General features: G+C 42.4%; 1 protein-coding gene across 1 annotated transcript in view; it reads left to right on the top strand.

The window, feature by feature from the left end:
- Window positions 1-27,255, top strand: part of LOC115106085 (septin-5-like) — a 30,869-nt gene extending 3,614 nt beyond the window's left edge. Inside the window, exons 2-11 of the mRNA XM_029628653.2 lie at window positions 3,591-3,830; window positions 10,795-10,891; window positions 11,030-11,116; window positions 11,289-11,412; window positions 11,589-11,723; window positions 11,804-11,921; window positions 12,171-12,272; window positions 26,614-26,710; window positions 26,840-26,985; window positions 27,154-27,255. Coding sequence (XP_029484513.2) covers window positions 3,591-3,830; window positions 10,795-10,891; window positions 11,030-11,116; window positions 11,289-11,412; window positions 11,589-11,723; window positions 11,804-11,921; window positions 12,171-12,272; window positions 26,614-26,710; window positions 26,840-26,985; window positions 27,154-27,180 — 1,173 coding nt within the window. The 3' untranslated portion in view covers window positions 27,181-27,255. The remainder of the gene's footprint in view (window positions 1-3,590; window positions 3,831-10,794; window positions 10,892-11,029; window positions 11,117-11,288; window positions 11,413-11,588; window positions 11,724-11,803; window positions 11,922-12,170; window positions 12,273-26,613; window positions 26,711-26,839; window positions 26,986-27,153) is intronic.
- The last annotated feature ends 265 nt before the right edge of the window (window positions 27,256-27,520 follow it).

The following is a 27,520-nucleotide window of genomic DNA, read 5'->3' as shown; positions in this document are numbered from 1 at the left end:
CAGAGCTCTCTGCAGATCAGTCAAGTTTTTCCACACTGATCTCGACAAACCATTTCTGTATGGACCTCGCTTTGTGCACGGGGGCATTGTCATGCTGAAACAGGAAAGGGCCCTCCCCAAACTGTTGACACAAAGTTGGAAGCACAGAATCTTGTAGAATGTCATTGTATGCTGTAGAGGTAATATTCCCTTCACTGGAACTAAGGGGCCTAGCCTGAACCATCAAAAACAGCCACAGACCATTATTCCTCCTCCACCAAACTTTACAGTTGGCACTTTGCATTGGGGCAGGTAGCCTTCTCCTGGCATCCGCAAAACCCAGATTCGACTGTCGGATTGTGAAGCGTGATTCTTCACTCCAGAGAATGCTTTTCCACTGCCCCAGAGTCCAATGGCGGCTTTACACCACTCCAACCGAGACTTGGCATTGCGCATGGTGAACCCAAATTTGTCCACCGGACTGCCAGATGGTGAACTGTGATTCATTTTTACACGCTTCAGCACTCGGCAGTCCCATTCTGTGCGCTTGTGTGGCCTACCACTTTGCGGCTGAGCCGTTGTTGCTCCTAGACATTTCCACTTCACAATAACAGCACTTTCAGTTGACCGGTGCAGCTCTAGCAGTGCAAAAGCTTGAAGAACTGACTTGTTGGATAGGTGGAATCCTATGACGGTGCCACATTGAAAGTTTCTGAGCTTTTTGTCTATGGAGATTGCATGACTGTGTGCTCGATTTTAACACCTGTCAGCAACGGGTGTGGCTGAAATGGCAGAATCCACTAATTTGAAGGAGTCTCCAAATACTTTTGTCTATATAGTGTATATCACATGCCTTTTAATTTTTCTTGCTGGCTAATATGGCTGTCATTTTCAAACCATCCTGGAACTTTGAGCGGTTTATGACACTACTGTTCAAAAGTTTGGGGTCCTTGTTTTTGAAAGAAAATATATTTTTTTGTCCATTTAAAATAACATAAAATTGATCAGAAATACAGTGTAGACACATTTTTAATGTTGTAAATGACTATTGTAGCTGGAAACGGCAGTTTTTTATGGAATATCAACATAGGCGTACAGAGGCCCGTTATCAGAAACCATCAGTCCTGTGTTCCAATGGCACGTTGTGTTAGCTAATCCATCATTTTACAAGGCTAATTGATCATTAGAAAACCCTTTTGCAATTATGTTAGCGCAGATGAAAACTCGTACTAATTAACGAAGCAATAAAACTGGCCGCCTTTAGACTAGTTGAGTATCTGGATCATCAGCATTTGTGAGTTCGATTACAGGCTCGAAATGTCCAGGAATCTCGTCAGTCTATTCTCGTTCTGAGAAATGAAGGCTATTCCATGTGAGAAATTGCAAAGAAACTGAAGATCTCATACAGCGCTGTGTACTACAGCTAACCGATCGCTGCAGCTGTATATAGTCCATCTGTAAATAGCCCACCCAATCTATCTACCTCATCCCCATACTGTTTTTATTCTATTTACTTATCTGCTCTTTTGCACACCAGTATCTCTTCTTGCACATCATCTGCTAAATTGTAAGTATTCGCTCCTATGGCCTATTATTGCCTACCTCCTCATGCCTTTTGCACACACTGTATATATACTTTCTTTTTTCTACTGTGTCATTGATTTGTTTATTGTGTTAATGGCTTGTTTATTGTTTACTCCATGTGTAACTCTGTGTCACACTGCTTTGCTTTATCTTGGCCAGGTCGCAGTTGCAAATGAGAACTTGTTCTCAACTAGCCTACCTGGTTAAATAAAGGTGAAAAAAAACCTACTCCCTTCACAGAACAGCGCAAACTTCCCCCAACCCAGAATAGAAAGTCCTCAACTGGCAGCTTCATTAAAGATGACCTGCAAAACACTAGTCTCAATGTCAACAGTGAAGAGGAGACTCCGGGCTGCTGGCCTTCTTGGCAGAGTTGCAAAGAAAAAGCCATATTTCAGACTGGCCAATAAAAATAAAAGCTTAAGATGGGCAAAAGAACACAGACACTGGACAAAGGAAGACTAGAAAAGAGTGTTAGGGACAGACCATTCTAAGTTGGAGGTGTTCGGATCTCGAAAAAACATTCGTGAGATGCAGAAAAAATGAAAAGATGCTGGAGAAGTGCTTGACGCCACCTGTCAAGCATGGTGGAGGCAATGTGATGGTCTGGGGATGGTGAAGTGGGTTATTTGTACAGGGTAAAAGGGATCTTGAAGAAGGAAGGCTATCACTCCATTTTGCAACTCCCTGTGGACGGCGCTTAATTGGAGCCAATTTCCTCCTACAACAGGACAATGACCGAAAGTACAGCTCCAAACTATGCGAGAACTATTTAGGGAAGAAGCTGTCAGCTGGTATTCTGTCTATAATGGAGTGGTCAGCTATGCTATATGGAATTTGCTGTGCTACCTGGAACCAGTGCCCCTAGGAAGAAAAAAATCACTCATGGAATAATTGTTGGAATGTCCCGCAGCCACAGTAGTGCAAATATGTGGTAGCACAAAGAAAGGAAAATGGACTGCTTATAAAGTAGCTAGGATTCATAGGCCCAATCTTAAAAATAAAATGTTCTGGTGCTCCTAAACCCTGTATGTTGTTATTGCTGGCAATTCTTATAATTTAAAGGGGCTTGCAGCAGTAGTAACTACATCACTTTTTGGACTTAAATTAATGATGTAACCCCATTGATTATTGAAGAATATCACTTTTAAATGCCCCATGAGCTTAGTTTAACTGTCGTACCACATCAGAAGCCAAAATATAACATAAGGTTTGTAAACAAGCTAAATGTAAACAAACACTATATAGCCTCAAAACATGGTTCAAACTGTCATTTTGATATCATGGATGCATCCGTCTATGAATTTGAGTGTGGTTACGTTTCTCCAGCCGCATCCTTCCACCTTTTACAGAAACAGTGGTGCGGATAAATGCTTTATTGTTTCAACTGCGGATTGCCACATTAATACCTCAAATATTTTTCATTGTGCTCCTACATCTTTTTACTTAGAGCACATTTGCTCCTTGTAAAAAATGTCACTGTAGAGCCCTGCATAATCAATAGAAATGTAACTTATTGCTGTCTGTCAGATACTCACATTTATTGGCTGCAATTTAGGTATTTTGATGTTATGTTCAGCAGGTGTAGACTAGCCTATAATATAACAGTAAGATTCTGCCCTTTGGTGTTGAAATTGTGCTGACATCATCCTGGTCCCCTCTCTCTTTATGATCCTGAATGTGTGTGTGTGTGTGTCTCTCTCTCTCCGCCACCATACCTGCACTGCCTTCAGATGGAGAGGTATGTAGGATGCACAGAAAGCAGTTAAAACAGTATCTCCAAAAATAGTGTTGCTATCACTGTGCCATGCCAATGATGATGAAGTGTCATCAGATTGTTTTCTCCATATGTAAGCTACTGTAAACCCTACACTCAGACATACAGTAGCACAAAGCACACCTTTTTAATAAGGAATCTATCCCCCTCCCTCTCCTCTCCCCCTCTCTACTTCTCCTTCCTCTACAACCCTCCCTCTCCTCTCACATTCGTTCTCATCTCCCTCCTCTCTGTCCTCTGTTCTGTCTAGTTCTCCAGCCTGGCTAAAGATCAATTGGGGAACTTAAATCTGGAGAGTTTCATCAGGGAGTTTCCCCAGAACAGATACAACTTTTCCTCTCATCAGGGCACAGGATTGATCTCAGGAAACTTCTGTTACTCCTCCCCTCTCCCAGAACACCACTACCTGGCCACACCCACCAGCTGGACCTCTGACCGCCCCCCACGACCCAAGAGCCCCTGGGGCTGCCTAGACCCCTACACCTCTGAGGTAATTTAGCTACGGCCTAAAGCCACATTTATTTCTTAAGGAAGTAAACACAGAAAGACCCAATTGGCTTCACAAAATTGCGACCCTGTGTAGTTGCGTCAAGCTACAAATTGCGGGGTTGCACATGTCTACATATTTTTGCTACGCAAGTATGCAGAACAGCCATTTTGTGTAGTTGTGTTATTGCGTTGCGTACTTGTGTAAGTTCACAATTAGGCTTTAGGCACAGCGTAGGGTTGCACATTTTGGGGAATATTCAGAGGTGGAAACTTTCCGTGGGAATTAACGGGAATACAGTTGAAGTCAGAAGTTTACATTCACTTAGGTTGGAGTCATTAAAACTCATTTTTCAACCACTCCACAAATTTCTTGTTAACAAACTATAGTTTTGGCAAGTCTGTTAGGATATCTACTTTGTGCATGACACAAGTAATTTTTCCAACAATTGTTTACAGACAGATTATTTCACTTATAATTCACTGTATCACAATTCCAGTGGGTCAGAAGTTTACATACTGAGTTGACTGCCTTTAAACAGCTTGGAAAAATCCATAAAATTATGTCATGGCCTTAGAAGCTTCTAATAGGCTAATTGACATAATTTGAGTCAACTGGAGGTGTACCTGTGGATGTATTTCAAGGCAGCTTCATTGTGTGGTGCTCTTATTCTTCACTTTGCTTGGTGAGGTAGATTGCTGCTATAACTTGAACCACATACAGTGGGGCAAAAAAGTATTTAGTCAGCCACCAATTGTGTAAGTTCTCCCACTTAAAAAGATGAGGCCTGTAATTTCCATCATAGGTACACTTCAACTATGACAGACAAAATGAGAAGGAAAAAAATCCAGAAAATCGCATTGCAGAATTTTTAATTAATTGCTCATCGGCAATGTAGAGATGTGTCTGTTGTCCCTTGTTTCTGCTTTTGTAGAATACTGGTTGAGGGGTGGAGATGATGGAGTTAATTATTCCTTGCCCACGAACATTTGACCACCCATCAGAGATGATTGCAATACAGTCTTCTTTCTCTATGATTTGCTTTACCTTCACTTGAACTCTGTTGAACTCTGTATCCAGCAAAATAGTAGATAAAGCATGTCTGGTTGGAGGGGTGTATGTTGGGCAAGGAACATTCAGAAATCTCTTCCAATACACACTGCCTGTGAACATCAGAGGTGAACCAGTTGCATACACAGCTCGAGCAAGACATTCATCAGCATTTCTCTGACGACGTTCCTCCATTGAGTCAGAAAAACTTCAGATTCCCCGAGGACCATGAGCTGTTGCTATCGATAAGGTGTCTGGTTCTTCATTTTCATCACAAATAGAAGTACAGGGACTTTTGTCAGAGGTTGCTTGTTGTGAGCAGAGGGAACTTTATGCACTTGGCCAGATGATTCTGCATCTTTGTTGCATTCTTCACATAGGATTTTGCACAGTATTTGCGAATGTACACAACTTTTACTACTTAGCAAAAAAAGCATGTATGTCATATATATACTCACCTCACCCAGTATTGTAATCAAAACGTACCAGAAAGCATGTGGTCCTTGGCTCAGACAGTGTAGTAGTGTGAGCTCAATAGCATCTCATTAGTGTGCAAGATCTTGAGAATCAGCTGTACTTGTGATGGGAGAGTGCACTGCACATGTGATGGAAGAATGCACTGTGCCTGCAGAGGGTGGCAATTCCATTGAATTGGGGATAGTTTAACCAAAATATGCCACAAGATTTAGAATTGCCTTGTGTATCCCACAAAAAGGGTTCACTGTTATAAGCTATTTTTTAAATAAATGTAAGCGTCCCACCTGGCCAACATTCGGTGAAATTGCAGAGCACCAAATTCAAAATACAGAAATAGTCATAATAAACTTTCATAAAAATACAAGTGTTATACATCGGCTTAAATATTAACTTCTTGTTAATCCAGCCGCTTTGTCAGATTTCAAAAAGGCTTTATATGCAACAGCATACCATGCGATTATCTGAGGACGGCGCCCCGCTTACAAAAGCATACAAACATTTTACAACCAAGTAAAGGAATTACAAAAGTCAGAAATGGCGATAAAATTAATCACTTACCTTTGAAGATCATCTTCTGGTGCAGTCACAAGAGTCCCAGCTACACAAATGTTTTTGTTCAATAAAGACCCTCTTTATATCCAAAAAAACTCAGTTTTGTTGGCGCGTTTTGTTCAGTAATCCACTGGCTCAAAGGCGATCAAAACATGCAGACGGAATACATCCTAATAGTACCGGTAAAGTTCGTTGATACATGTCAAACAATATTTATAATTATTCCTCAGATTGTCTATTTTCGAAATAATCGATAATATTTAAATCGGACAATAGCGTATTCATTAGAAAGGAAAAACAACGAAGGTCACGCACACAAACCAGCTCTACTTGATTCTACAGTCCACATACAAAATGGTCTCATTCTTCTTAAATTTTCAGAAATCAAGTCTGAAACAATGTCTAAAGACTGTTGACATCTGTTGGAAGTTATAGGAACTGCAATCTAGGTCCTAACCATTTAGATACTCTATAGGCATTCAATTGAAAACTACCCACATCAAAAAATCCCACTGGATGGATGGATTTTCCTCAGGTTTTCGCCTGCCATACCAGTTCTGTTATACTCACAGACATTATTTTAACAGTTTTAGAAACTTTAGTGTTTCCTATCCAATACTACCATGCATATGCATATCCTAGCTTCTGGGCAGGCAGTTTACTTTGGGCACGTTTGTCATCAAAACTCAAATACTGCCCCCTACCCAAGAAAGGTTAAGCAAAATTCCCGAAATTCCCGGGCTTAACTTCCCATGGAAAATTTCCAGGAAATTTCCCAACCCTTTGCAACCCTGTACACAGGGAGAGAACAGTGGTATTAAGAGCCCACATTGGCTCCTGTGCTGAGTTGTTAATGGAGTTAGATTTTGCTGTTGAAAATCCAAAACGTAGATTTCAAGTGTCTAAGGTGAAACGTGATATATGGTCTAAAAATAGGCAGCTTTCAGGGCTTTCTCATGATGCCATCATAACTATTTACAACGCCTCTGTTGATTGAGCTACATATTATAAACTCAGCAAAAAAAGAAACGTCCTCTCACTGTCAACTGCGTTTAGTTTCAGCAAACTTACAAACATGTGTAAATATTTGTATGAACATACGATTCAACAACTGAGACATAAACTGAACAAGTTCCACAGACATGTGACTAACAGAAATTGAATAATGTGTCCCTGAACAAAGGGGGGTCAAAATCAAAAGTAACAGAGAGTATCTGTTGTGGCCACCAGCTGCATTAAGTACTGCAGTCCATCTCCTCCTCATGGACTGCACCAGATTTGCCAGTTCTTGCTGTGAGATGTTACACCACTCTTATACCAAGGCACCTGCAAGTTCCCGGACATTTCTGTGGGAAATGGCCCTAGCCCTCACCCTCCGATCCAACAGGTCCCAGACTTGCTCAATGGGATTGAGATCCTGGCTCTTTGCTGGTCATGGCAGAACACTGACATTCCTGTCTTACAGGAAATCACGCACGAACGAGCAGTATGGCTGGTGGCATTGTCATGCTGGAGGGTCATGTCAGGATGAGCCTGCAGGAAGGGTACCACATGAGGGAGGAGGATGTCTTCCCTGGAATGCACAGTTTTGAGATTGCCTGCAATGACAACAAGCTCAGTCTAATGATGCTGTAACACACTGCCCCAGACCATGACGGACCCTCCACCTCCAAATCGATCCCGCTTCAGAGTCCAGACCTCGGTGTAATGCTCATTCCTTCGACGATAAATGTGAAATCGACCATCACCCATGGTGAGACAAAGCTGCGACTCGTCAGTGAAGAGCACTTTTTGCCAGTCCTGTTTGGTCCAGCGACTGTGGGTTTGTGCCCATAGGCGACGTTGCTTGTTGCCTGTGATGTCTGGTGAGGACCTGCCTTACAACAGGCCTACAAGCCCTCAGTCCAGCCTCTCTCAGCCTATTGCAGACAGTCTGAGTACTGATGGAGGGATTGTGCATTCCTGGTGTAACTCGGGTAGTTGTTATTGCCGTCCTGTTCCTGTCCCGCAGGTGTGATGTTCAGATGTACCGATCCTGTGCAGGTGTTACACGTGGTCTGTCCTATCTCCCTGTAGCGCTGTCTTAGGCGTCTCGCAGTATGGATATTGCAATTTATTGCCCTGGCCACATCTGCAGTCCTCATGCCTCCTTGCAGCATGCCTATTGCACGTTCACTCAGATGAGCAGGGACCCTGGGAATCTTTCTTTTGTTTTCCAGAGTCAGTAGAAAGGCCTCTTTAGTGTCCTAAGTTTTCATAACTGTGACCTTAACCTCTTTGGTACCAGTGGGACGGTAGCGTCCCACCTCGACAACAGCCAGTGAAATTGCAGGGCGCCAAATTCAAAACAGAAATCCCATAATTAAAATTCCTCAAACATACAAGTATTATACACCATTTTAAAGATACATTTCTTGTAAATTCAACCACAGTGTCCAATTTCAAAAAGGCTTTACTGCGAAAGCACACCATGCGATTATGTTAGGTCAGCGCCTAGTCACAGAAAACCATACAGCCATTTTCCAGCCAAGGAGATGGCTCACAATGTCAGAAATAGCGATTAAATTAATCACTTACCTTTGATCTTCATCAGATGGCACTCTCAGGACTCCATATTAGACGACAAATGTGTGTTTTGTTTGATAAAGTTCATCTTTATGTCCAAAAACATAATTTGAAATTGGTGCGTTATGTTCAGAAATTCATTGTCTCCAACAAACATCTGGTGAAAGGGCAGAGAGCCACATCAAATTACAGAAATACTCATTATAAATGTTGATGAAAATACTGTTATACTGTTATATACTTCTCCTTAATGCAACCGCTGTGTTAGATTTCAAAAAAACTTTATGGAAAAAGCAAACCATGCAATAATCTTAGTACAGCTTTCAGACAACAAAGCAGCCAAAAAGATATCCGCCATATTGGGCAGTCAACATTAGTCTTCATCAGAATGCACACCCAGGAATCGCAGTTCCACAATAAATGTTTGTTTTGTTCGATAATGTCCATCATTTATGTCCAAATAGCTTCTTTTGTTAGGGCGTTTGGTAAACAAATCCAAAAACGCGTTCAGGTCCCGCCGAACATCGGACGAAAAGTTCAGAAAGTTCCTTTACAGCCCGTAGAAACTTGTCAAACTAAGTATGGAATCAATCTTTAGGATGTTTTTAACATAAATCATCAATAAGGTTCCAACCGGAGAATTCCATTGTCTGTCGAAAAGCAATGGAACGAGAGCTAACTCTCTCCTGACCGCACCTCAGAGCCTGTGGCACTCTGCCAGACACCTGGCTCAAACAGCCCTTATGAGCCCCCACTTCACAGTAGACTCCTCAAACAAAGTTCTAAAGACTGTTGACATCTAGTGGAAGCCTTAGGAAGTGCAACATAACCAATATCTCACTGTATCTACAATGGGGGCTAAGTAAAAAAATAAAAAAACTTCAAGCCTCAGATTTCCCACTTCCTGGTTGGATTTTTCTCAGGTTTTCGCCAACCATATGAGTTCTGTTATACTCACAGGCATCATTCAAACAGTTTTAGAAACTTCAGAGTGTTTTCTATCCAATACTACTAATAATATGCATATATTAACATCTGGGACAGAGTAGCAGGCAGTTTACTCTGGGCACCTTATTCATCCAAGCTACTCAATACTGCCCCCCTGTCACCAAGAAGTTAATGCAACCGCTGTGTCGGATTTCAAAAAGGCTTTACGGCAAAAGCACACCATGCGATTATGTTAGGTCAGCGCCTAGCCACAGAGAACCATACAGCCATTTTCCAACCAAGGAGAGGTGTCACAAAAGTCAGAAATAGCGTTAAAATTAATCACTTACCTTTTGATGATCCTCATCTGATGGCACTCCCAGGTCTCCATGTTAGACAATAAATGTTAGTTTTGTTCGATAAAGTTAATCTTTATGTCCAAATACCTCCTTTTTGTTCGCGCGTTCAGCCCAGTAATCCAAATTCATGAGGCGCGGGCACTAAGTCCAGACGAAAAGTCAAAAAAGTTCCATTACAGTTTGTAGAAACATGTCAAACGATGTATAGAATCAATCTTTAGGATGTTTTTATCATAAATAATATTCCAACCGGACAATTCCTTTGTCATTAGAAATTAAAGGGAACGGAGCTCGTGCTCACGACTCTGCGCGTGACTAAACTAAAGGCTTTCAGCCAGACCCCTGGTTGAAACAGCTCTTATTCGCTCCCCTTTCACAATAGAAGCCTGAAACAACGTTCTAAAGACCATTGACATCTAGTTGACATCTAGTGGAAGCCTTAGGAAGTGCAATCTGACCCCATTTACACTGTATATTGGATAGTCAATCAGTTGAAAAACTACAAACCTCAGATTTCCCACTTCCTGGTTGGATTTGTCTCTGATTTGTCTTTGAGTATAACAGAACTCATATGGCAGGCTTTCGCCTCAAAGACATCATTCAAACAGTTTTAGAAACTTCAGAGTATTTTATATACAAATATACTGATAATATGCATATCCTAGCCTATGGGCCTGAGTAGCGGGCAGTTTACTCTGGGCACGCTTTTCATCCGGACGTGAAAATACTGCCCCTTACCCCAAATAAGTTAATTGCCTACCGTCTGTAAGCTGTTAGTGTCTTAACGACCGTTCCATAGGTGCTTGTTCATTAACAGTGTTAAAACCCTTTACAATGAAGATCTGTGAAGTTATTTTGATTTTTACGAATTATCTTTGAAAGACGGGGTCCTGAAAAAGGGACGTTTTCTTTGTTTGCTGAGTTTATTTTATGTAAGCAGTGAGTACAGTATATTCTCTTTTATGCAAGTAGTGAGTTACAGTGTAATCTGTTTGTCTTTGCTTTATGTTGGTTTGTCATGTGGTCAACCCCTGCAGGACCAGGACAGGGAGTATGTAGGCTTTGCTACTCTGCCCAACCAGGTACACAGGAAGTCAGTAAAGAAGGGATTTGAGTTCACTCTGATGGTGGTAGGTGAGGACAGGGGAAGGGCTGTTAGGGAGTTGTAGTTTGTTCACTTTCATGACAATGTTTCCACTAAGCAGGATCTCTTGCGCTCTATCTCCCTCATTCTCTTCATCATTCTCTCTCTCCCTCTCTCTCTTTCTCTAGGAGAGTCTGGTCTGGGTAAATCTACACTAGTCAACAGTCTGTTCCTTACAGACCTCTACAAGGACAGGAAGGTGCTGAATGCAGAGGGTGAGAGTGATTTCTCAATGAGTCTATTACTGTTGATATTGTACTTCTGCAACATCAAGTTGTATCCTGTGGAGTGGTTTTTCTCTACTGTACCTACCCAACCCTGATCTACAAGATTGATTTTATACAACCTCTGATCTTCTGTGTATGTGTGCATCTGTGTGTTGTCCAGAGAGGCTGGCTCAGACTGTGGGCATAACTAAGAACACAGTGTGCATCGAGGAGAAGGGAGTGAAGCTCAAACTCAACATAGTGGACACACAAGGCTATGGAGATACCATCAATAATACAGACAGGTATATAGGTATTTACCGGTACATGTAGGTTCATAAAGATGCTAAATAGTAATAAGCTTAGCCTAGTCTCAAAATGACATGGTGTGCTCATGAAAAAGTCCTCCCCAGAGCCATTGTGAGTGTGTGTGTCATGGGAGCTGTGCTTACACACACTTCTGTCCTGTGTGCTGCTGTAGCTATAAGTGTGTTTCAGACTACATTGACCATCAGTTTGAGCAGTACCGCAGGGATGAAATCGGCCTGAACAGAAAGAACATCCAGGATAACAGAGTCCACTGCTGCCTCTACTTCATCTCTCCCTTCGGACATGGGTACCAGACTACACACACACTCATACTACACACTCACCCTATGCAAACGTTACACACTGTGTGTCTGTGTGTGTCGTCAGTCTGCGGCCATTGGATATAGAGTGTATGAGGGCTCTGCAGGACAAGGTCAACATCATCCCTGTTGTGGCCAAATCTGATGGTCTCACTTATGATGAGGTTAAGAAGAAGAAGAGCAGGGTAAATAAGATAGTTTTCCAGACCCTAGTTAGAGTGACATGTCTCAAGCTATCACCTTTCCCACCAGTTGTTTATTTCACCGTGCAGATATTTTATAACTCCCCCTCACTCCCCCTCTCTCTCGCTTCCCCTTTCTTGCCTTCTATATCTCCCCTTCCCCCTATCCCGCTCCCCTATCCCTTGTATTCTCCCTCCCTTTTTCTCTACTTCACTCTCCCCGTCCCTCCCCCATCTCCCTCCCCTATACAGATCCTAAGTGAGATAGATAAGTACAGGTTAAAGATCTACCAGTTCCCAGACTGTGACTCTGATGAGGACGAGGAGTTCAGGAGGCAGGACATGGAGCTCAAGGTGAAAACGGAGAGACGGATGATGATGACAATAATAACAGCTTTGTCAGCAAAATGTTGGTTAAAACCATTTGAATTCAAACACTTTTTGACAGCACACCCTTTGATTTGAACAAAACCTTTCATACATATTTGCCCATTGTAGAAGTGCTCAGAAAGGGACTTTTTGGACCTGTATGCCAAAACATTCAAGAGATAAAGGTGCTCAAAGTTGACCTATTTAGTATCCCCCACTGTACAATGAGACATCCATGTCTTCATTACTGGAAAATATAAATGGTTGAGATTTATATCATTTAAAAGCCTATAAACAGGGTTGTCAAACTGTTTCTTTTCTTAAAAATATATATATTTTTTTACTTTTAACGTCAATTATCAAAAAAAAATCTAATCTCATATTTAGCAATGGTATTGCGGGTGTCGTGAAATGCTTGTGTCCCTAGCTCCAACACTGCAGTAATATCTAACAATACACACATCTAAAAAGTAAAATAATGTAATTAAGAAATATTAGGACAAGCAATGTCAGAGTTGTGTGTGTATATATATTGTTAGGTTCTGAACAAATCAAGTAAAATCTCAGACGTCTAGAAAAAGCTAAAACTGTGTTAATTCAACCCACTGGGTGCTTCTGCTGCGAACACAACATACAAGTCACAAAATAACATATTTATACCGTCTGACTAGGCAGTCACCTCCTTTTATGTGTAAGATAAACAATTCTCAGTCTGTTCCTCTAACTGGTATTGTCATGGTCTGCCTAAATCTAGGCGTGGAAGTGTGTGCATATGGGATAGGACTGTAGTCAGATGGTCTTCAGGGTGGACCCCCATGGCCCCCCTCCCAGCAGTGTCTTCTCTCTTTAACTGTTGACTTATCTTGAGTTGAGTTCCACATCCCTCATTGTCCTAGTTCCACAGCAGCTTGCCTGCCTTGTCAGGAACTGAAACCAGACTGCTACCCTTTGGTCCTTCCTTTAGAAATATTAATATTCAGCAATAACATGTTTGAACAGAATATGAACTTTCTGTACTTCCCCCTGTCTCACTCAGTAACTTTCTATACACAAAGTTCTTATTCACCCTTCATTGACCTCCAACATATACAGTACCAGTCAAAAGTTTTGACACACCTACTCATTCAAGGGTTTTTATTTTTATTATTTTCTACATTTGTAGAATAATAGTGAAGACCATCAACTATGAAATAACACATATGGAATCATGTAGTAACCAAAAAAGTGTTTAACAAAACCAAAATATATGAGATTCTTCAAAGTTGCCACCCTTTGCCTTGATGATAGCTTCGCACACTCTTGGCATTCTCTCAAACAGCTTCATGAGGTTGTCACCTGGAATGCATTTCAATTAGCACGTGTGCCATGTTAATTTGTGGAATCTCTTTCCTCAATGTGTTTGAGCCAATCAGTTGTGTTGTGACAAGGTAGGGGTGGTATACAGAAGATAGCCCTATTTGGTAAAAGACCAAGTCAATATTATTGCCCGAACAGCTCAAATTAGCAAAGATTACTTTAAGACATGAAGGTCAGTCAGAACTTTGAACGTTTCTTCAAGTGCAGTCTTAAAAACCATAATGCGCTATGATGAAACTGCCGCTCATGAGGACCGCCACAGGAAATGAAGACCCTGCTGCAGAGGATAAGTTCATTAGAAATACCAGCCTTGGAAATTGCAGCCCAAATAAATGCTTGGAAACATCAACATCAACTGTTCAGAGGAGACTACGTGAATCAGGCCTTCATGGTTGAATTGCTGCAAAGAAACCACTACTAAAGGACACCAATAAGAAGAAGAGACTTGCTTGGGCCAAGAAACACGAGCAATGGACATTAGACCGGTGGAAATCTGTCCTTTGGTTTGATGGTTCCAACCGCTGTATCTTTGTGAGACGCAGAGTAGGTGAACGGATGATCTCTACATGTGTGGTTCCCACCGTAAAGCATGGAGGAGGAAGTGTGATGGTGTGTGGGTGCTTTCCTGGTGACACTGTCAGTGACTTATTTAGAATTGAAGGCACACTTAACCAACATGGTTACCACAGCATTCTGCAGTGATACACCATCCCATCTAGTTTGGGCTTAATGTGACTATAATTTGTTTTTCAACATGACAATGACCTAACACACCTCCAGGCTTTGTAAGGACTATTTGACCAAGAAGGAGAGTGATGGAGTGCTGCATCAGATGACCTGGCCTCCACAATCCCCCGACCTCAACCCAATTGAGATGGTTAGGGATGAGTTGGACCGCAGAGTGAAGGAAAAGCAGCCAACAAGTGCTCAGCATATGTGGGAACTCCTTCAAGACTTTTGGAAAAGCATTCCAGATTAAGCTGGTTGAGAGAAGGCCAAGACTGTGCAAAACTGTCAAGGCAAGGAAGAATATATTTTGATTTAACACGTTTTTTGGTTACTACTAGGGGTGCACGATAAATCGGTGAACATATCGATATTAGCTAAAAATGCCAACACCGGTATCGGCCCGAAGTCTAGTTTAACGGCAATATGCAAAACCAATGTCGAAGCTGACATGCATACCTATATAATTACATGACGTAATGAAGTCATGTAAAGTTTTGCGCTACACAAGCAACACTGCATTCCTAACCTAGCCCACAATATCTGCTGTGTGGAACGAGCAGTCAACAAGTCGAACAGTCATTTGAAAGAGTAAGAACATTTCAGCGAGACAACTCAGGCGAAATACATTAATGCCAAGATAATGGACTTCTTTGCCCTTGACAATCAACCGTTCTCTGTCGTGGGTGATGTTGGCTTTAGCGACTGGTCGAGCACCAGTACACACTACCAAGTGAGCTATTTTTCAGATGTTGCCCTACCGGAGTTGCACAGTAATAGTGTCACTGCTATTAGCTTCACGACATACTATGGAATGCCGTTTGGGTCTTTTCGTGTCAAAAAAGATACACGTCAAATAAGCTTTTAATTTGACATGTCAAATAACACAGTTCTATTATAGAATGTGTGTTCAGAATTTGCACGTGCAAGCCAAGCGCCACCACTACTATCAGTAGCACTGTCAAAGCTGTACAAAAAGGTCTGCAAACACCGGCCACAAACAATGTGTTTACAATAAAGCCTTATTTGTTCGATCGCAGCTTCTAGCGAGCTAGCTAGCTTTAGCTTGGTACCTAGCAAGCACCAACTCAACCAGCCTGAAAACAATGACCAGTAGGAACTGCAGTCATTTTCATTATTCTTGGCAATGATTTAGGAATCCTTGTGAGGTAAGTATTAGCTAGGTAGCCAGTTGTTGTTCGCCTATTGAAATTGAACTTCAGTTAATGAAAATAAATAGCTAGCCAGCTACTAAACCCTTTTGCCCAAAAGCTAATGTTATAAGCAGCCAGCTAGCTTCATCTGGCTAGTGAGGCTCGACCGAACTGGGTTATGTGTTGTGAAGGATTAGGGCACAATAGTGTAATTTGCGGTTTTCCTTCAAAATAAAAGTATCTCTTAGACAGTGATGCAGAAGGTTACAATTGGTGGAATCATGCCGTATTTAGACTAGATAATGTTAAACAAGGTTGAAATGTGAAGCAATGAAATGGGGTATCGGTCTACTCGCTGACACCCGCAGAACACAACTGTGAAGAGTTTACGCAAGTCTTGGCGTTGTAGCTCTTATCTCGTGACTGTGAAATCACCTCCCTTGTCAGGCTATTGTGTGTGTGTTGACATTCATATTGCACTGTACAGCTTTACCTAAGGATTGGGGATAAGTGAAATGGGGTATCAGTTTATCAATACCCAAGCAATTATTATTAATTTTTTCTCCCAACATCCTCAGAGTTATCAGACTCAAACATCCACGCAGTATTGTTTTTCCTTGGGAATAGTGTTCAATACACATAGTGCCTTGCAAAAGTATTCATCCCCCTTGGTGTTTTTCCTATTTTGTTGCATTACAACCTGTAATTTAAATGGATATTTATTTGGATTTCATGTAATAGACATACACAAAATATTCAAAATTGGTGAAGTGAAATGAAAAATATAAACTGAAAAGTGGTGCGTGCATATGTATTCACCCCCTTTGCTATGAAGCCCTATTTAACCAATTACCTTCAGAAGTCACATAATAAGTTAAAGGCCACCTGTGTGCAATCTAAGTGTCACATGATCTCAGTATATATACACCTGTTCTGAAGGCCTCAGAGTCTGTGACACCACCAAGCAAGGGGCACCACCAAGCAAGCAGCACCATGAAGACCAAGGAGCTCTCCAAACAGGTCAGGGACAAAGTTGTGGAGAAGTACAGATCAGGGTTGTGTTATAAAAAAATATCAAACTTTGAACATCCCACATAGCACCATTAAATCCACTATTAAAAAATGGAAAGAATATGGCACCACAACAAACTGGCCAAGAGAGGGCCGCCCACCAAAACTCACGGACCAGGCAAGGAGGGCATTAAATCAGAGAGGCAACAAAGGTAACTCTGAATTAGCTGCAAAGCTCTACAACGGAGATTGGAGTATCTGTCCATAGGACCACTTTAAGCTGTACTCTCCACAGAACTGGGCTTTACGGAAGAGTGGCCATAAAAAAGCCATTGCTTAAAGACAAAAATAAGCAAACACGTTGGGTGTTTGCCAACAGGCATGTGGGAGACTCTCCAAACATATGGAAGAAAGTACTTTGGTCAGATGAGACTAAAATAGAGTTTTTTGCCATCAAGGAAAACGCTATGTCTGGCACAAACCCAACCTCTCATCACCCCTAGAACAACATCCCCACAGTGAAGCATGGGGGTGGCAGCATCATGCTGCCGGGATGTTTTTCACCGGCAGGGACTGGAAACTGGTCAATTGAAGGAATGATGGATGGCGCTAAATACAGGGAAATTCTTGAGGGACATCTGTTTGTCTTCCAGAGGTTTGAGACTGGGACGGAGGTTCACCTTCCAGCAGGACAATGACCCTTAGCATACTGCTAAAGCAACACTTGAGTGGTTTAAGGGGAAACATTAAATGTCTTGGAACATTAAATGTCTTGGAATGGCCTAGTCAAAGCCCAGACCTCAATCCAATTGAAAGATTTCTGTACACCAGCGGAACCCATCTAACTTAAATGAGCTGGGGCAGTTTTGCCTTGAAGAATGGGCAAAAATCCCAGTGGCTAGATGTGCCAAGCTTATAGAGACATACCCCAAGAAAGAGACTTGCAGCTGTAATTACTACAAAAGGTGGCTCTCCACAAAGTAATGACTTTGGGGGGGTGAATAGTTATGCACGCTCAAGTTTTCAGTTTTTTTTGTCTTATTTCTTGTTTGTTTCACAATAACTATTTATTTTTCATCTTCAAAGTGGTAGTAGGCATGTTGTGTAATTCAAATGATACAACCCCCCCCAAAATCTATTTTAATTCCAGGTTGTAAAATTCCAAAGAGGTGAATCATTTCATAAGCCACTGTAGGTTGACAAATGTGGCTCAATTCAGTTGTTTCAGAGTCCCGCAATAAGAGCTACGATGCTAATGTTCTCTGGGTGTCACGGAGTAGACTGATACCCCATGTCATTTATTCACAATCCATAGGTAAGGCTGTGCAGTGAAATAAGTATGCTCCCAATACAATTCTAAAGTATAATACATCCAGTGTGATTTCAACAGATATTTTGTCAAATTAACTAATTATTGTATTTTGTTGATTTTTATATAACATTCCAACCTTGTTTAGCATGATCTATTCAATTATGGCATAATTCTACGATTTGTATTAATTTGCATCACTGTCAGTGACATACGTTTATTTTGAAGGCTAACCGCGAAGTCCACTATTGTGGCTAATCCTTATTGTGGCTAGCTTCACATAGATGGGTCTGACCATTAGTCAAATAAGAACTGTTTTATAAATTAGGGTTATTTTAGATTATGATGTGCTGGGTCATCGGTTAGTTGGGCAAATTGAGGTAATATGTACATGTAGGCATGGTTAAAGGGACTATGTATAGATGAAAAACAGAGTAGCAGCAGCATAAAAGAGGAGTTGGGGGGAACAATGCAAATCGTCCGGGTAGCCATTTGATTACCTGTTCAGGAGTCTTATGGCTTGGGGGTAAAAGCTGTTGAGAAGCCTTTTTGTCCTAGACTTGGCACTCTGGTACCGCTTGCCATGCGGTAGTAGAGAGAACAGTCTGTGGCTGGGGTCTTTGACAATTTTTAGGGCCTTCCTCTGACACCGCCTGGTGTAGGGGGTCCTGGATGGCAGGCAGCTTAGCCCCAGTGATGTACTGGGCCGTACGCATTACCCTCTGTAGTGCCTTGCAGAGCAGTTGCCATACCAGGCGGTGATGCTCCCGATGTTGCAGCTGTAGAACCTTTTGAGGAACCATGCCAAATCTTTTCAGTCTCCTGAGGGGGAATAGGTTTTGTCGTGCCCTCTTCACGACTGTCTTGGTGTGTTTGCCAACAAACTAGAATGGTCCAATGTGGACACCAAGGAACTTGAAGCTCTCAACTGCTCTACTACAGCCCCGTCGATGAGAATGGGGGCTTGCTCACTTCGAGTTAGATGCAAATGTATTTCAATTACATCCAAGCTTTCGGTCAATCGACCTTCATCAGAGCATAACTCCACAAACAAAAGTGGGACAGGTAAGGCCACACAGTGAGCCAGAGGTAATTGCAGACACTTGTAGTAATCTAAAGTATCCACAAAGTGTCATTACAGGATAGAACAGAACATGACATGGATTTATAGTAGAACAAAAACACATCTACACTGGGAATGTGGTGTTAGTATAAGGAACACATACTCTCAAAGAGAGCAAAAAAGGCAAAAGAAAAGAAAGAAAACATTCAACACTATATACAAAGGTATGTGGACACCTTCAAATATAGAACCAGGAGAAATCTAGAAAATAACTAGATAAAGGTAACCTGTCAAGGAAAAATTGGGCCACTAGGGCCATCATGAATACAGGACACCCTAATAACAGGGAAGGTGTGTGTAAGATGATGACAATAGGAATTGTAACTTGACCCTCGTATAAATATCTTCAAAAGACTTCTCTCTTGCAGAGTTTATTGTCGTCGTCTCATATTGGTGACACTTCCACCTTCTCAATGCCCTTTAAGTGTAGAGAAGACACTACAAAGTGACAAGCAACGGTCGTTTTCATCCTGGTGTCTTTATTTGAAATTTTATTTCACCTTTATTTAACCAGGTAGGCTAGTTGAGAGCAAGTTCTCATTTACAACTGCGACCTGGCCAAGATAAAGCATAGCAGTGTGAATAGACAACACAAAAGAGTTACACATGGAGTAAACAATAACAAGTCAATAACACAGTAGAAAAAAAATAGTCTATATACATTGTGTGCAAAACGCATGAGGAGGTAGGCGAATAATTACAATTTAGCAGATTAACACTGGAGTGATAAATGATCAGATGGTCATGTGCAGGTAGAGATACTGGTGTGCAAAAGAGCAAAAAGTAAATAAATAAAAACAGTATGGGGATGAGGTAGGTAAATTGGGTGGGCTATTTACCGATGGACTATGTACAGCTGCAGCGATCGGTTAGCTGCTCAGATAGCAGATGTTTGAAGTTGGTGAGGGAGATAAGTCTCCAACTTCAACGATTTTTGCAATTCGTTCCAGTCACAGGCAGCAGAGAACTGGAAGGAAAGGCGGCTAAATGAGGTGTTGGTTTTAGGGATGATCAGTGAGATACACCTGCTGGAGCGCGTGCTACGGGTGGGTGTTGCCATCGTGACCAGTGAACTGGGATAAGGCGGAGCTTTACCTAGCATGGACTTGTAGATGGGTGGGTCTGGCGACGAATATTACATTTACATTTAAGTCATTTAGCAGACGCTCTTATCCAGAGCGACTTACAAATTGGTGCGTTCACCTTAAGACATCCAGTGGAACAGCCACTTTACAATAGTGCATCTAAATCTTTTAAGGGGGGGTGAGAAGGATTACTTTATCCTATCCTAGAATATGTAGCGAGGGCCAGCCGACTAGAGCATACAGGTCGCAGTGGTGGGTGGTATAAGGTGCTTTAGTAACAAAGCAGATGGCACTGTGATAAACTGCATCCAGTTTGCTGAGTAGAGCATTGGAAGCCATTTTGTAGATGACATCGCCGAAGTCGAGAATCTGTAGGATAGTCAGTTTTATTAAGTTTGGCGGCGTGAGTGAAGGAGGCTTTGTTTGCGAAATAGAAAGCCAATTCTAGATTTGATTTTGGATTGGAGATGTTTGATATGAGTCTGGAAGGAGAGTTTACAGTCTAGCCAGACACCTAGGTACTTATAGATGTCCACATATTCTAGGTCAGAACCATCCAGGGTGGTGATGCTAGTCGGGCGTGCGGGTGCAGGTAGCGAACGGTTGAAAAGCATGCATTTGGTTTTACTAGCGTTTAAGAGCAGTTGGAGGCCACGGAAGGAGTGTTGTATGGCATTGAAGCTTGTTTGGAGGTTAGATAGCAGTGTCCAAGGAAGGGCCAGAAGTATACAGAATGGTGTTGTCTGCGTAGAGGTGGATCAGGGAATCGCCCGCAGCACGAGCAACATCATTGATATTTACAGAGAAAATAGTCGGCCCGAGAATTGAACCCTGTGGCACCCCCATAGAGACTGCCAGAGGACCAGACAACATGCCCTCCGATTTGACACACTGAACTCTATCTGCAAAGTAGTTGGAGAACCAGGCAAGGCAGTCATTAGAAAAACCGAGGCTACTGAGTCTGCCGATAACAATATGTTGATTGACAGAGTCGAAAGCCTTGGCCAGGTCGATGAAGACTGCTGCACAGTACTGTCTTTTATCAATGGCGGTTATGATATCGTTTAGTACCTTTAGCGTGGCTGAGGTGTACCCGTGACCGGCTCGGAAACTAGATTGCACCGCGGAGAAGCTACGGTGGGATTCGAGATGGTCAGTGATCTGTTTGTTGACTTGGCTTTCGAAGACCTAAGATAGGCAGGGCAGGATGGATATAGGTCTGTAACAGTTTGGGTCCAGGGTGTCTCCCCCTTTGAAGAGGGGGATGACCGCGGCAGCTTTCCAGTCCTTGGGGATCTCAGACGATATGAAAGAGAGGTTGAACAGGCTGGTAATAGGGGTTGCGACAATGGCGGCGGATAGTTTCAGAAATAGAGGGTCCAGATTGTCAAGACCAGCTGATTTGTACGGGTCCAGGTTTTGCAGCTCTTTCAGAACATCTGCTATCTGGATTTGGGTAAAGGAGAAACTGGGGAGGCTTGAGCGAGTAGCTGCGGCGGGGGGCGAGGTTGGAGTAGCCAGGAGGAAGGCATGGCCAGCCGTTGAGAAATGCTTGTTGAAGTTTTCGATTATCATGGATTTATCGGTGGTCACCGTGTTACCTAGCCTCAGTGCAGTGGGCAGCTGGGAGGAGAATTCTGCTTGAAAAAGCTGGCCTTTGCTTTCCTGACTGACTGCGTGTATTGGTTCCTGACTTCCCTGAACAGTTGCATATCGCGGGGACTATTCGATGCTATTGCAGTCCGCCACAGAATGTTTTTGTACTGGTCGAGGGCAGTCATGTCTGGAGTGAACCAGGGGCTATATCTGTTCTTAGTTCTGAAGTTTTTGAACGGAGCATGCTTATCTAAAATGGTGAGGAAGTTACTTTTAATGAATGACCAGGCATCCTCAACTGACGGGATGAGGTCAATATCCTTCCAGGATACCTGGGCCAGGTTGATTAGAAAGGCCTGCTCGCAGAAGTGTTTTAGGGAGCGTTTGACAGTGATTAGGGGTGTTCGTTTGACTGCGGACCCGTAGCGGATACAGGCAATGAGGCAGTGATCGCTGAGATCCTGATTGAAGACAACTGAGGTGTATTTGGAGGGCCAGTTGGTCAGGATAACGTCTATGAGGGTGCCCTTGCTTACAGATTTAGGGTTGTACCTGGTGGGTTCCTTGATGATTTGTATGAGATTGAGGGCATCTAGCTTAGATTGTAGGACTGCCGGGGTGTTAAGCATATCCCAGTTTAGGTCACCTAACAGAACAAACTCTGAAGCTAGATGGGGGGCGATCAATTCACAAATGGTTTCCAGGGCACAGCTGGGAGCTGAGGGGGGTCGGTAGCAGGCGGCAACAGTGAGAGATTTATTTCTGGAGAGATTAATTTTTTTAATTAGAAGTTCGAACTGTTTGGGTATGGACCTGGAAAGTATGACATTACTTTGCAGGCTATCTCTGCAGTAGACTGCAACTCCTCCCCCTTTGGCAGTTCTATCTTGACGGAAAATGTTAGTTGAGTATGGAATTCTCCAAATTTTTGGTGGCTTTCCTAAGCCAGGATTCAGACACAGCAAGTACATCAGGGTTGGCAGAGTGTGCTAAAGCAGTGAGTAAAACATAACTTCTTAGGGAGGAGGCTTCTGATGTTAACATGCATGAAACCAAGGCTTTTTCGGTTACAGAAGTCAACAAATGACAGTGCCTGGGGGCACGCAGGGCCTGGGTTAATCTCCACATCACCAGAGGAACAAGGGGGAGTAGGATGAGGGTACGGCTAAAGGCTATCAAAACTGGTCGCCTAGAGCGTTGGGGACAAAGAATTAAAGGAGCAGATTTCTGGGCGTGGTAGAATATATTCAGGGCATAATGCGCAGACAGGGGTATGGTGGGGTGCGGGTACAGCGGAGGTAAGCCCAGGCACTGGGTGATGATAAGAGAGGTTGTATCTCTGGACATGCTGGTTGTAATGGGTGAGGTCACCGCATGTGTGGGAGGTGGGACAAAGGAGGTATCAGAGGTATGAAGAGTGGAACTAGGGGGTCCATTGTAAACTAAAACAATGATAACTCACCTGAACAACAGTATACAAGGCATATTGACATTTGAGAGAGACATACAGAGAGGCATAAAGTAATCACAGGTGTTGATTGGGAGAGCTAGCTAAAACAACAGGTGAGACAACAGCTAATCAGCTAACACAACAACAGCAGGTAAAATGGCGATAACTAGGCAGAGAGGGTTGGATTAACTACACAGAGCCTGAGTTCGCGGCTGGGGCCGACAGATAAAAAAATAAAATAAACAGAATGGAGTACCGCGATTAATGGACAGTCCAGTAGGCATCAGCTATGTAGCCAAGTGATCATAGTGTCCAGGGGGCAGCAGTAGATGGAACAGGGGAGCACCACTACGCTAGCGACACGGCGTTTAAAGTTAGTAGCGTCTGCTCCGACGGAGTCCGGATGAAGGCACAGCGGATGGAGTATTCGTCGGCAGACCAGTCGTGGTGGTGTGGCGGGGCGCTGTCGACAGAATCCAAGCCAGATGGCGAAAGAGGTATTGTGGAATTTTGTTTGCTAGCCGGGAGATGTTCCTGGCTCACGGCTAACTGGTGCTAGCTTCGTGGCAGTGGCATTAGCCACTATATCCAATCGGTAGCAGCGGGGATCCGGTGCCAAGGTCCAGAGTTTACAGCAAGGATCCGGTGGAGTTTTGGGCTCTAGTCGTGTATGAGTGGGGTTCGGGTGAACAGCTGAGTAGGCTGAGTAGAGCTGTGAGCTAGCTAGCTGTGAAGATCAGAAGTAGTGGTCGAGGGATTACTGCAGGAATCCGGCGTTGTTGTGGAGAGACAGTCCGATATTGGTAGACAGGCGAGTATTATCCAGGCTAAAAACAGGGCTGGTATCTGTGCAGAAGGTAAAAGCTGCTAGCATTGGCTAACAATGACTAAATAGCTTGTAACTAATTAGCTGGTTAGCTTCTGGAAATTCTTGAAATGGTTCTAAAATGAAAAATAATAGTGATTCCGTATCACATTGGGTGAGGCAGGTTACCGGAAGGTACAATCGAATAAAAAAATATACAAAAGTACACGAGAGGACAAAACAAACACGTCTTCACTGCTACGCCATCTTGGATTTCTATAAAGCACACGTTTAATAGAATTCTTATGTTCACTTATTCTCTATTTCAAGCTTCTGGATGTCTTGCCCATGTACATTCTATCACAAACAGCGTAGGATGTAAATCACAAAATTTGTTATGGCCTTTAACGCTATCTTTTTCCAGACCTAGGGTGTCGGAACGCTGAGGTGTTGTATTGGTGTTGCACTAAGCTCAATTGCCACAGGGGTAGTTTCCGTCTCAGGGGAGTAAGGAGGGTTTGTTTAGAACCCGTGTTGAGGCTGGCACGGACTAGTCAACTGTTAAAATTGGGTTCCCGTTTGTAGATGAATAAGGGGGATCCTTGAATTCCTGAATTCCAGTGCTGGGTCTGAGGTGAACATATGTCAGTGAATGTAGAAATGCAAGTAACAAACAACTCAGAAGTTTTAACTTTTTTTTGTTTATCTTTAGCGAGGTTTAGAAAGCACAATTTGGTATGCCTCTTCCAAACACGGAGTGGAGTAACCCCTGTCCAGAAAACATTGTTTCATGTTGACAGCTTCCACAATATAGTCCTCTGTTGAATGACACACGTTTGAGCCTATAGAACTGTCTCTTGGGCACTACGATGAGTGCTACTTGCTAGGAGAAATGTGTTTGTCAGTCTCTTTCTGATATAGAGTGGTGATAAGTTCCCCATTAGCAACCTCGATCCACATGTCCAAGAAATTGACCCGCTTATGGTCATATTCAATAGAGACTTCAGGTCAGTGTTCCTATTGTTCAAAACGGAAGTGAACTCATTGTCTTGTTCAGTGCCAATCCAAACAGAGAATTTCAGCAATATACCTAAACCATTGGAGGATCTTGGAGAAGTAAGGGTTTCTGGTCTCATCACAGAAACATTTGCTCAAAATGGCTCACGTATAAATTAGCGGCAAAGGTGGAGCCAATAGCAACTCCACTAACAAAGGTTAAAGTAGTTGAGCTTGTGAACTAGAGAAGCCAGTTCACAGAAGAATTCACTAGGTGGTGACATTTCTCAGTGACGGTCCTGTTGGTAATATCCCAGTGCATCTAGGCCTTTTTCATGAGAGATTCATGGTGAGGATATCTAGATCAAATATAGCCAATAAGTTGCCAGGGAGATTAGACAGTTCAGATATTTTGTTAATCACATCTATAAAATCTTTGACGAATGCTGGGAGTTTTTGCACAATAGGCTTAATGAAGGAATCAACAAAGTTGGAGAGTGGCTCCAGAAGTGAGTCAATACTGGCAATTTTGGGTCTGCCCTTAGGTTTGAATAAGCTCTTATGGATCTTAGGTAGCATATAGAAAACAGGTATGACAAGGATTTTGCAATGAAGGTAGTCAAATTCATGTTTAGAGATCCAGTTCTGATCGACAGCAAATGTCAGATAGTTGGTTATCTTTGTCCGATGCAGGGTCAGTTCTGAATTTCCTATAGAAATGTTCATCAGGCTGGTGATAATCTTTCGCCTTATAGTGTGAATGACTATAGCCCCTCCCTAATTGGCAGGTTTAATGAAAATCCAAGTTCCTGAATAGCTAGTCTTTCCTCTCGGCTCACATTCTTTGGTGAATAAGTCAGTTTGGAATGAAAAATGTAAAACATTCTGTTCCACAATTCTACAGGTGTGAATGGAAGGATTTGATACTTGCGGCATAAATAAACTCTTGGGTTTGTACACAGAGATATTGACCCTTTGTGCATCATTGGAGTCATTAGACTTGCCAAACATATGCCTAAGTTAAATTTTTCAAAAAAAGTGTGGGGACAAAAGGGAGGCCTTTGCTTAAAGCAGACGCCTGATGTGTAGTAATTACCTTATCAGATCAGTTGATTACAGCGTCCTCGCCGGTTGGTAGGTGAGGGGTGTACCAGCTAAATTGCAGTGGTCTGAAGGGACAGGTCCATTCCGTGACTTATTTCTATGCTTGAAATGACATCCACGCTTTATTCAAGAGCATGTTGTCCCAACCGATGGCGGGCACAACACAACAGCTTCAGATGTGAAATAGGGTCTAAGCTACCACATATGCGAATGACAACCTGATTTGACACGTTTTTAGATCATTTATATTAAAGGTTTAAAAATGTTTTATTTTTTAAAATGATATAATAAAATAGTTTGACAACACTGTAAGCTTTTAAATGATGTCAAACTCAACTGTTTATCTTTTCCAGGAATAAGACATTGTCTCGTAAAGTATGCAAAATGGGTGAACTTTGAGGACCTTTATCTCTTAAATGTTTTTGCATTCAGGTCAAAAAAGTCCCTTTCTGACCACCTCTTCCATGGGCAAACATGTAAGGAAAGTTTTGCTTAAATCAAAAGCGATGCTGTCAATAACAACAAAAAAATAAAATCCGTTCAAATGGATTTACCCTGCTGCTAAATGAGGAAGTGTCTTCTATAAGTTTCTGTGTCTCATTCTCTGTCAGAGGAGTGTTCCGTTTGCAGTGATCGGCAGTAACATGGTGGTGGATGTTAATGGTCGGCGGATCCGCGCCCGTCTCTACCCCTGGGGAGTGGTGGAAGGTGCAGATTAAATACAGACACACACACGAACATGCACACTCACACACCTTGTAAGTGAACTTGAGATAAATGTACTGTCCACTCCATTTAAGTTTATTGCAGTTCACTGTTGTCTTGTTGTGCTGTCAGTGGAGAACCCATATCACAGTGACTTTGTCCACCTGAGGAACATGTTGGTGAGGACTCATATGCAGGACCTGAAGGACATGACCCATGACACACACTACGAGAGTTACAGAGCACAGTGGCTGTGCAAGAGCCAACACACTGATGTGGTAGGGAGACACGCGAAAGAGATTTATCCTTGTGGTTATGATTTTGGTCTATTTTTTTGTTGATTGATGAAATAATATTGATCGTATTAAATAAGTTATTAATTGAATAGAATAATACTTTATTGCCAATTAATATGTAAAATCTCCATTAACTTCATTCTCTTTTAGGATTATGACTTCTGCCACACAATCTAATCCAGGAGGCCTTTGGTGTTAAACAAAAGATGATACACTGCTTTCACTATTGCTGGAATAAAGTCACAAGCTAAATGTAGTATCGGTTTCCCTTTTTGATACAGTGTGTACAGTATACTGTGTCAGTTTAGTTCATTTTCAATCTTTCTCGTTCTATTGTGCTAGATGACAAGACCAAATGCTTTTGACTTCAGTGAGGAATGCTTTACTTAAGAGAACAAGGAGCATATCAAACACTGTGGGTGCTGACAAGTATTTTTCTCTGCTCATACAGGAGTAATAAAGGCCTAGTTCACTTTTTTTTTACTAACTTTATATACATTACCGGTCAAAAGTTTTA

Source organism: Oncorhynchus nerka, linkage group LG23, assembly GCF_034236695.1.
Source record: "Oncorhynchus nerka isolate Pitt River linkage group LG23, Oner_Uvic_2.0, whole genome shotgun sequence".
Taxonomy (NCBI): Eukaryota; Metazoa; Chordata; class Actinopteri; order Salmoniformes; family Salmonidae; genus Oncorhynchus; species Oncorhynchus nerka.
The sequence above is the reverse complement of the archived record's forward strand: the minus strand, read 5'-3'. Positions and strand labels throughout refer to the sequence as shown.